The sequence below is a fragment of the Rhodnius prolixus genome, unplaced genomic scaffold (genome assembly GCF_049639745.1).
Source record: "Rhodnius prolixus isolate KJV_2025 unplaced genomic scaffold, Rpr scaffold_2, whole genome shotgun sequence".
NCBI classification, from domain to species: domain Eukaryota; kingdom Metazoa; phylum Arthropoda; class Insecta; order Hemiptera; family Reduviidae; genus Rhodnius; species Rhodnius prolixus.
In genome coordinates this window covers 14,720,286-14,732,459 of record NW_027411592.1, presented here as the reverse complement: position 1 = coordinate 14,732,459, position 12,174 = coordinate 14,720,286, and the positions used below count along the sequence as shown (strand labels likewise).

At 29.8% G+C, this 12,174-nt stretch overlaps 1 protein-coding gene across 1 annotated transcript in view; it reads right to left on the bottom strand.

Annotated features, from left to right (window-relative positions):
* sls (sallimus) overlaps nucleotides 1-12,174 on the bottom strand; it is a 256,723-nt gene that overhangs the window by 179,982 nt on the left and 64,567 nt on the right. The window contains exon 43 of the mRNA XM_074118099.1: nucleotides 11,902-11,979. Coding sequence (XP_073974200.1) covers nucleotides 11,902-11,979 — 78 coding nt within the window. The remainder of the gene's footprint in view (nucleotides 1-11,901; nucleotides 11,980-12,174) is intronic.

Here is a 12,174-nt window from a genome sequence, read left to right as displayed (position 1 = left end):
AACTTTTTTTTGTATCATCCAATCCCCTTTACAGCAGGTGATTAAGCAAGTGCATTCAGAAATGAAAGAAACGGAGCTGCTCTGATCTGACTAGCAAAGGGGTGCCTTAGTCCACCTCCACTGTTTGTAAGGTATTTTATCAATTGCATCACGCGAATAAGGCAAGAAATGAAGCCTAGCATGAAGAAAAGTGCACCTGCACACTTTCCGCTTTGCAATGTTCAAGTAATAATTATAAAAGACAAGAATAGGACTAGAAAGATGATTCTAGCCTATGGCGGCAAAAAAATTAATCATTCGAATTTCGAATAAAAAGTGTAAGTGATAATGTAGATCTCAAATTAATTGTAGGATTTATCAAAGGTATTAAAACTACGCATTCTTTTAAAGTATGTATCTATTTAGAAAAAGTCGAGTAAGTGGTTAACAATAGATTGTTTTATCTTGATCACAAAATAAATATTAAAATGAAGCAAATGGATTCATCTCACAATAATGTGAATAATAATAATAAGTTTTAAATATATATATGTTACTCACGATTATAAATAAAAAAAAACTTGGCACTTCAGATAATAGTTATAAAAAAAAAAAGAAATTCTATCATCATTTCAGTGGAAAAAGGATTAAATATTGCTTTTGAAGGGTCTCTTATTATTAGGCCACATTATCACAATTTCTAAACCTTTATTTAAGCATTTTCTTATTATTAACATGTGCTGCCAAACAATAACATGTTACTTTGCTACTTGTCTTTGCTACGTGTCTTTACTTTGCTACGTCTTTAGTACTTCCAATTTATGGGGTTCAAGTTCAAGGAACTTCATACTTTCATCAGTATACGGAGGCACCAGGCCATTCATCGACAGAATGACTGGACAATGACAACCTGCTTCAGGCCATATGGTTTCTTAAGTTCAAATGAGAGTGCTTAAACTTCCTTATTTTTCTCCTCTTAAGTCTTGGATATTTCGATCCAGCGTGATAAATAGGCTATATTATCTGTTATATCTGTGAGAAGCCAACCTCTTGCTAAACTTCAAAAGCATAAAATGTTCGGCTTATTGTGAAGCACTCTATTAGTCTTCGAGCCTTCTTAGCTGGGAAACTCAATAATATATATTTTGGGAATACATATTTTCCTAACTGGCTTCACTGACTAATCACTATTGGATAATTTCTGCCATATTTGTGACTGGCCAAGTAATCGTATGGGACCACTGAACTAATCCTCACGTGGCATAATCTACGATTTCCTCTGCACCATTACACAGCTTGCATTTATTAAAGCTGTTCTTGCTATAAACTGTATTTCTTACAAGACTTGTTCGAAATCACCTGGTCCTGCATGATCAATTTAAGTCTTCATTTTCAGGTTGCCCAAAGTCAGCTATTTCGGCAACAAGTCACAATCCCTTAGGTTTGATTCAGTTGTTCGTAAAGCATTCATTCACATTTCAAAATTATGGTATCATTACTGCACATAAAATGCAATCATAACGATGATGGATGCAATCATAAAGAGTTGAGCTTTTGCAAATAAGATAAAGAAAAAAAAGTTTAAAGTTTTCGCTTATTCATGTAAAATATACCATCCACCAGACACCATTAATTTAATATATATCGTATTATACCCTACTCCATACTCTACAATATTACATATTACTCTACAAAAGTAACCTTTGGACTTTTATTTTTTACAGAGCAAAATTTATTCCAAACTATAAATTATCTTACGTAGTAGCTTAATAATATTAAAACTTAAAAGTGCAATAATTCAAATAATAGAGCGCAGCTAGTTTAGGAACTGTGAGAAAAACAAAAAAAAAAACAAAAATTCTAACAGGAGGCTAGGAGTTAGTTATAAATACAGACTAGCACCACTTCTGTTACACCTGATTACCTCCTCTTCTACTCAATGGCCCACTTCTTATGAGTTAAAAAAGGTACAAAAAATGGGGAGAAAAAAATAAGATGTTAAGAGTTTTGAGCTTTCATAGATATCTTCAGATATCAAAGAAGAATTGAATTGTTATTCATTGAGCGTTCAATTCATAGAAAATAATAATGGATGTAATTACTAAACCTGGTATGATAACTATTTATGGACGTCTTACTTAATCTTAGTTTTTATTATTATTATAATTATTAAATGAGTTATGCAATCAAGAATATTTTTAGACCATTAACAAAAAAATTGGCAATTTTATAAAAATTGGCAAGAGAAATATAAATGAGACTGGCGGAAAGCTAACTATCTTGTCAAGTATTTTGAAATTAATGGATGATTGTTGGCTAATTATATCCAGACATGAACAGAAATACTCAATTTCTATATACAATAATTAATTTCCTACAAGAAGACGGAGTTTTTCTATAGGTTTACTCTTTATTCTGCATTTTATGTTAGCTCCTTAAAATTTAGACTATTATTTTCTATTAATTGAACACTCAATGAGTATTAATTCGATTCTTCTTTGATATCTGAAGATATCTTTGGAGGCTCAAAACTCCTAAAAAAATTTGTTCTCCCTAAATTTTTACAATTTTTTAACTGATAAGAAGTGGGCCATTGAGTAGAAGAGGATGTAATCAGGTGCCACAGAAGTGGTACTAGTACATTTATCAATAAGCGTGCTTACCATTATTAAGCTCAATTTTCTGTGTTTAAAATTATTGTATAACTTCTGTATAAAAAAAAAAGGAGTACGCATCATGTAAAAACACTGATATTGAATTTTCAGATTAAATAAAAGTCCAAAGGTTTATATTATACAGTAATATTTGTTTGGGTTAGGATTTATTGTAACATATATTAAATTAATGGTGTCTGGTGGATGGTGTATTTTACATGAATAGGCAAAAATAATTACCCAAAAATGAAAAAACATATCTTTGGATACATTTTGTACTTTCTTAATGAAAACAATAGAGAAAACATCCTAGTTTTATTTCTTGAGCTGAGTTGTTTGTAGTGAAGTATTTTTTTAGCAGTCCTTCTCCCTCATGCTTGATCAGTAGCTGGACTTAGAGCCAAAAACATTGATTTTATATTTATAATGTTTTTTTAATTTATTTTCTTTAGCTACTTTTAAAGCCACACACACAGCTGACCATAGTTATTTTTAATGTCTCTAACAATAAAATTTCATTATTTACCTTGATCCTCCTTCGAATTTCTTAATGCGTCTTCATTTATTTATTTTAATTCTCAATCTCTTATGATTACTTTTTACCTACGTAGCTGAAAATCTACCCATCCGATTCCTATTCGCCAGTAATTGACAGTTTATTCTTCTAAAAGTCATTTTCTGGTAAGTTATTTAAATTTTTTTTCCGTTACCACTCTACGACTTGAAAGATTACGAAATATTTAAGTTCGTATAGCCAAATAAAGACTGATTGTTCCCACATTATTAACAAATTTCTATGTTAGAAATTATTTCCAAAGTCAATAATAACTTTAAATCGAAATTTCAACTTTGTTGTATCTAGGTTCAAATTTATACTGTTATGCAGGATGTTAATAAATAGATCAGTTAATCTATTCAACTGACTACAACCAATATAAATAGATTATAAGATGCTGAATATTGTCTTACTCTTTTGGTAAGTGTTGTGCAATATGTAATATGTAGTGAGCTGTGTACGCTGACCTGATTTACTTATGTGACTCATAACTAGATTTATTTGTTGAGATGGTTTCAAAAAGCAAGCAACACTTCTATATCTAATTATTAACCTTCTGAAATTCAAATTACAATGCCTTCTGCCGTTAAACGTAGCAGACTGACTAATTGAGTCGTTTAATCACAGATATTTATAATACATATTAACAAAGTTGGACTTTTTGAGAGACTAAATGCCAAAGCAATGTCTTGACTTTCTCTTCGGTGTTTCTTGAAGACTAGAGGGTCTATTATCAAGTATTTACTAAAGTTCTTTTTAAAATTTTGTATTAAACGTTGACACTAGAACCGTTACAAGATAGTAGTAATCATTCTAGACACTGAAACGTCTCAAGCCAAGCCGCTTCAATCCTTCTTTAAAAAGTCATCGCTGTTTTTAATAGTTACATTTATAAACATTACTTTCTATTACCTCCTAACAAAGTAACCATCATTAGATGGTAGATTCTAGATTAGAGGTATTGTAGAATATCTTCAATATTGGAATGCGCTTGTTCTGAGCGCTTTCAATCCTCTTATTTTTCTTCAAGTTTGAAACCTATATTTACGACTGCCATATGATGCTCATAGAGAGGTCTTAACTTTATCTTACCAATGCTCTAAACGTCGATTCGTTCTAAACATTGAAGCAGTTTTCAAGAAAACTTAGATTTCATTTTTTCCAATGGCATATGTTTAATATGGAATTTTTCTATTCTAAGTAATAAAATTTTTATTTTTTTTTCAAAATTCAATTATAGCTTACTTTGTCTCGCTTTGTGTCTGTCATTTAATAGTTCCTCCAAACCCCTACTTTTTTTTTTGTAAAATTATTGCGAATTTATTTCTAAACTTTATTTCAGGGCATAAGCCTGGATTCAGACAAATAAGCCTTTCCGGACGAAAGATGGAGTGTCAAATATGGCCAATAATGTCTATTTCGCTGGTCTTTTTTAACGATTGATTCAGTTTAATCTTCTGTTTCATCTTTGGTTGAGATCTTATAAATGTTTGACTTGTAAAAAGCAAATACTCGTATTCAAAGGTAATAGTTCAGCCCTCAAACACCTTCTTAGTAAGAATATACGAATGATGGAATATCATTATAGGGCTATTCCCTTTATATCCTTCATTACTTCTTGGGGTAATCTACCAATTGGTTATTTATTATAGCAATATACCAATTATTTATTGGTTGTTGCCTATAAGATTATATTGATAATAGTGATGCCAATTCAGAGTACATAACTTCTTAGATAGAAAGCCCAGATATAAGATACAATCAAATGCAATCAGCTATTTTATCAGACAATTTCGCTTAGTTCACTTATTTCAATTCATAATCGGTTTGACGTAGATCTTTAATATGTCATCTTCTAAGATTTATTATTTACGATTATAGTTAAATTTTAAGTATTAATTACTCGTAGTTTACAATCGTAATAGATAAATGGAAATTATGGCATACATATATATATATACTTGATATTAACATAATTGTTTCCTTAATTTGCATTGCAATTATTTTTAACAATTAACAAGCTAGGGGAAAGCTTACAGCCCATGACTAAATCTAAATTAGTACAGTTTTTCTTTATAAGAAATCACAAATATTTGTAGAAGTAAATGTAAAATGAGAAGTGCATAATCCAACCGTGAGGGGGAATTTAAAATAGCTCTGTGTACTTTAGAAGAAAAAGACCAGAACTATATTTTGGCAGAGATTTTAGCGGTGAATCATTTAGAATATTACTCATAGGTTGTGAAGTAGGACACAAATATGTTGTAAAAATAGCCTGGAGAAAGAGAAAATTTAATAAAAATTCACGAAAAATCCCCCCCTCAGATTACTTTAGGAAACCTTCTCTACTCTGTCGAATGGCCAAATAAATTTTATATTTAGATGTACATGAAAGTAATCATCTTAAAAGAGAACCCAAATGCTAGAAAAAATACAATTATCTGCAGCAAGTTTTTTTTTTTTTTTTTTTTTACACGAGAAGGAAGGGTTAAATCGTTACTACAAGATCTACAATACATGTAAATTCAAGATACCTTAGCTATCGTGAAAACCTAGCTTACCCATCAAGTATGAGACTAAATTAATGGTTTAAAAGAAAGTTAAGACACACACACAAAGTGCAGCTTTATCAGAATACCCAATTACTATCAGGTCCGATCATTGAAAATTAAATTCTGGTGCACAAATTTTAACATTAGGCGTAAAATTATAGCATAATTTTTACATCACCAGAGGCTGACACTGAAATGTAACTATTAAAGGCTTACAGCCAATGAACTCAGATGTTGACGCTTTTAATTTAATTAAAAATAAACAAATACATTCAAACAACATCATATTCTAAGTACTTCTCTGATTTACCCTCTTTGCCATCATGTTTACATCACATTTTTAAGGTGCACTTGCCAATTCTTAACATACAAAAAGAAAGAGCACATAAATTCGAAGCAAATTAATTAATTAATATTTCAATGAAAGGGATAGAGACTGTGAGAGATTAAGTTACTACAATATTTAAAAATGATTAAATTTTCAAGATTTAAAATAAATGATTTGCTTTATTAATGAAAACAAACAAAAACAAAAAATCTTAAGGAAAATGTATTATTCTTTCGTTATGAATAATTAACTTTACTTTCTCTCAACTTTGTAGTGTCGTTACTTATTGTGACAATTTGCAAAGATTAAAAGTCTGGGATCAACAAATATTCAAGAAAAACACTCTTTTAAACTGAATTAACATCAACAGTTTGAAAATTACAGAAATTAGCGTGTATTACAGAAATCTGTTGGCGATTGCAGTAAAAAATTAAAAACGATATATGTTTTATCATTGTGGAAAATTAAATGGTTACTAAGATAATAATAGTAACTTGCAACAATATTTTGCAGTAAGTTATTCACCTGTTTCGCTTTGTCATCATAACTTGGAGCCTTGTGGTTAATTAAGCATCAAATTAATTATGAAGCATTAAGCTTAGGAACATATAATACATGCATTTCATTTTCGATACCATGAACAGCAAATTTTAGTCTTTTGCTAAAAAAAAAAGCACAGGTTTCGCAAGATGCTTGTATATTTCTAGAATCTTTAGTAAAAGCTGATTATTTACTTATTTTATTTTTTTGCATCAAAGCCCTCGTTTTACCTCAAAATGGATATATGGTAGTAAATAAAAGTCTCAAGTTCTACTATGGAAATTACAGAGTATCATTAAGTACAAAATCTCGAAAATGAGCTTTCGTCTCAGACAGAAAAGTTTGTTTTATAGAATTGTATTCACCTATCTCACTCTTTTTCTCTCTTTTTGTTACACGTTGTTACACTCACACACATTGTTGCTAATTTGAATTCCAGCAAATCAATTGGAAAACTTGGACATTTTCCAGCCCAGTGATTTTCCAACTGCAATTTTTATAAATCTCAACACATTCTCTCATTGCTCTGTGGAATTTTGTTCTATTTTGTTTTCTCTCTCTAAAAAAAGATTCTCACGGATTTTTTTTTTTTTAATGATAAACATGTTAAACAAATCAGTGCTTCCAACTTTTATATTCATCATATGGCTTTCTGCTACTGCAAGGTTTTATTTTCAAGGTTTTCTTAAAACTTCTTGGTTGAGCAACATTTGTTCCATTAGAGGACAGCCTATGCCATACTTCTTCCAAAAACAGCCTAAAATGGGACAATATTTGAAAAAAGAGTTACTCTTTGTTAGAATATTGGAATACGGTCATTAATGAGAATTTGTTCTGATGAAATGAATCATGTAAATGAATGGTTTAGTATTTCTGCTCACTTGAGTATCTCAGACGTTAAGATCTAGAATCTCACTACATGACTGAATTTTCTTAGCCATTGACTTTCAGGAATATGTTCATGATCCTTCAGATAAAATATAAGATCGGTATTATTCTTTAATAGCGTATTCATTATATTGAATTTATTACAATAAAATAAAAGTGATACGCCGCCTCCAACATATGCCTCTGTTGAAGAATAGAGAAATAGAGAATACTCTTCAGCGTTCAGTGAGCAGTAAGAGGCTGCTAAGAAAAGAGAAATGAATAAAAAGTCCATTACACTAATCAATAAAGATATTTTCAGGATAGCGTAGCGGACTTGAAAAAAAAATCGGAAAATTCCTTTCGGTTTCATATTTATTTTAAGATCGGAGATTCTGCAAATCTCTTAATCTTCAATTATGTTTTGTAAAAAAGTAACTATACTTTAAAATGGCCCATTAGGGATAATCCTAACTACTCAGCTTTCCCAGATGAGCTATTAATTTAATTTTTCTAAAAAAAGTTTAAAATACAAGTTATAGATCTTACATGTGCCAAGTTTTTCGAGTTTTCGTTACAGAGGAAGTGCAGTTAAAAAAAAAAAAAAAGTTGTGGGATTTTAAAACGTTAAGCCCCTCTTAGATCTCTTTTATCGCTAACGAAATAAACAAATTATAAATAATTTTTTTTTATATACAAAATTTTAGTTACAAATTTAATGCAATCACTAAAACACACACAAAAACAAAGAGAGACTTTCTGAAAAACATTTTTTCCTGCTTAAAGACCCCTCAGAACGTATTATGCCAGAGAAAACTCAAATTCAAAATTCTTTCTTAATAGTAATAATTCTTCTTACCAGTAGTAAAATTCTAGAACTTGTTCAATATTATGAAAATGTCAAATATGAAAACAATTCATTCACTCCAAGAGAAGAACTCAAATTATAAAATTGATTTAATAAGACGAGTTTTGCAATAGGCTTTGTTTCAAATTCTGTGCAACAATTTAGCTATATTTCCAATTGACTTTATATGCCTTTGATTAATAATGATCAATTATATGATAAATTAAATTATACGGTGGTAATTTTTAACATGTTTAAGATGTAAGGAATGATTAAATTTACAGTTTAATCAAAGGTAATATAAAAAAAGAGATTTTAATCTAATAGAACCAGAAAACATATGAAGAAGAAAAGGATATTCAGTTATGAAAGAAGAAATTCATAGAACTGAAGAAGATAGAGAAAATTTAAAGATGTAATAGTGTATACTGGTTTGAATTTTTTTCTATGGGAATATGAACACTATCAGAAAGGAAGGCTTGTTATTACAGCACACTATGCAAATGTAAAATTTTTAGTTTCTAATAGTTAATTTTAGTTTCTACTAAAGCAAACAAGAAAAAAGAGTGTTAGGAATAACATTTATTTAAAACAAAAAAACATCACTAATAAACACCATAATTGTAAAATCGTATTTAAAGTTGCCAGCATTTTGAAATTGGAAATCCTTCTGGCAACATAGCAGACTAAGCAATTACATATTATGTTATTAATTTGGAAATTTTCCAGCCAAAGGGATTTCTTTAGTAGAAATAGTATAAATACCCATATTTCTTTAAGAGTGACTTCATTCATCATAGATTATTTTCTGTTTGTCGCATTACTGCCGGCTTCGGATTTTCATCCATCTCCAAATTGTTGAAATAATGTGTAAATGTGAAATATACGTTAAATATTTAAATAAGAAGAAAAATTTAAAAGAAAAATGGGTTAGAGATAAATAAAAATTCATGCATTCTTTCTAATGCAATCGCAGACATTTTTTAAATGTTGGGCGTGTATCGTTCGCATAGGATCAATCGTTTTGGGTATTTTTAAGTAATTACGGACTTGATCAGTGTTAGGTGTTAAACAATTCATTATACTATTTTTGTATGTTCTTTTCTGTTAGTATATTTCAGCTCTTCTAGTCCATACGTCTACTTTTGGTGCCTGAACGCCTTCCAAAATCAGAAAAACACACTATACATAACAACGAATCCTTTAAATCCAAAAATAAAAACTTTCACGAACGTGTGCAATCCATCAGTTTCTATCAGACCAATCATTAAACATTGTCAAAACAAACAGCAGTCAAAATTTTACAAAACGAAAAACAAAGTGGATGTGGACATTATCTTTGATAAAAAATTCTCAATACTTAATGACAAGAACGACAATACTTCATCACGTGTTAGGTCATTTGAAGTGACACTTTTCACTTTTAAAAGTTCCGAGAACATCTGACTAAAAGCTAAAAGAAATATACCCAATAATACAACGACCAACTTTAAAACAAAACTAGATACAATAATTTTTATCTCACGATGGACTAATCACGAGATATCCAACATCTCCTATTGTTCAGCTCTTTCTTGCTAAACTAAAAAAACTTCTCCATGCCTCCTTTCTAAACCTGTAACGTTATATTTTATGCACCATAGATAACTAACTGTTTACATAGACAAGTTGTTGAAGCAACTACTAAATTACTTAAATAACCTTTACCATACCATTATGTTCACTCACTAGTTTAAGAAAATTAAAACTCTCATCGTCCTAAGACATGGTACAACATAAAACTTGGTTCGAAGGTTTGAAAATGGTTTACTGATTTTATAAACAACCACAACCACTGATATGTAAAAACCTCACAATCCCAAACGTCTCAAAAGCTAGAAAAAGCTAGCGGCATTCAGAACACTATCAAGTAGCTTAAATAACACACCACTCATCCAATCGTGTTTAGCGAATTAGGAACCAACACCACAAAAAAACTTACACTAAAACAAGAACAACAGGGAGAGGATTAGCTCAGGTTGTAGGGAGGTAGACTGGATCAAATCCAGGCAGGCTACTCTTAGATTTTCTCTTTTTAGGAGCCTCTATAGTATGCCGATAAAAATCTTCAAACGAAACTAGTCCCGAAATAAAACCAAAACACTTTAGTCCCACAACTACATTTAGAGCCTACTCAAAACTGGGCAGCAAAATGTAAAATGAATCAATCAACGTTTATAACTAGTGGATCTTTCAGGCTAGAATGAGGAAACTATTAATATTGTTATGTAATTGGATTTTTTTTTTTTAATTTTTGATATTTTTTTAATTGATAATTTCAATTCTTCACATTATTTCAACATTTAACTAAACTTCTATTATTTACGAACAGCTACCACTCTTACAGATCTGATGATTCAATTTCCGTTGAAAGAGATATTACGAAGCATGTCAGGGTCACGAAATCAGAGGGGCACGAATGAAATCTGATCTTCATTAGTTTAATTCTAACGGAAGCAAAAACAGACAATCACACAAAGTTCCTTTTATTTGTCATAAATCCTTTTCTTGCCCAAAGCTAAAGAGAATATGCGGCTGCGCGGGGTCGCTAGCAAGGATTCGACAAACAATTCTTGCGTAACCTGTTTTTGTTCGTTTTCAAAGGAAAGAAAATAATTAAAAATAAATAAAGCAAACACCGTCATACATACCTTATTAGTTAATAATTAGGCAGAGAAAGACTAGTAAAAAGATGGTTTCACTTGCATAAAAAATCCAAAATTCTTGTTATAAAGAAGATTGGATACATCAGAAATGCTAATTAGAAAAACAAAAAAATTGAAGGTGAAATAAAGAGACCACCACCAATATATTATTCTTGTTGACTAGAATGATTTATTAAATAAGGCTCAGTATAATAAAAGTACAATATTGTTGCACATTATCTTTAAAAAAACATAGATCAAAATAAATGAAAATGATTAATACTTTCTTTAAAAATAAATATATTTGAAATGTTCCCTTATTTTTTCAAGAATTTAAGGTGAAATAATAATGTTTTAAAATACGAAAAAACCGTTTTTTTCAACTTACAATGTTTTAAAATTATTAAAAAATTAATTAATATTATGAATTCACATAATAATTAAATGAGAGTTTTAATTAAATTGTATATTAATAATTATAAATAAAACATCTTTTACATTAAGGGAACAGATAATGTGTTCATTGCGCAGTGTTAAGTTGTGGCAGAGACCCAAATTATTTTCTTAAAATACAATGCTATTTTAGCATTGAGTTTGTTGGAATAAATATTAAATAAAAAGAAAATTTATATTATTATCGTAAATTAAATCTTAAAATATGTCATACTTTTATTTTTTGCTTTTCATTATCAATAAGATCAATTTTAAAGCACAAATTTTGTTTTTTAAGCTTTTCATTTTCAATGTTTCTCATGCAGTATATAAAATATATATTATTAACAGCCCTTAAGTCTATATTATAGCATATTTATATTTTTATTTTATTTTTTACATTATTTTGTTTGTTTTTTATTTTAAATAAATATTATTATGATATGTAAGTTCTCCCCTCACCTGGAACTTGTAAAGTTGCCGTGGTTGTTTGTGTTCCGAAACTATTCGTCGCTGTACATGTGTAAGTCCCTGCGTCATCTAAACAGAAAAAAAAAACTTTTTGTACATATCTGAACATTGTATAAATGTTTTGTTCACATATGAACCTGTAGGTAACCGGCCCCGAAAGCTCTCCAAAAGCACAGGATATTTCAGGGTTGACAGGTGATAATATACAATTCAGTTAGTTAGGGCATTCCTGGGCTGGCATTATCAAGAAAACGTAGATCTCAC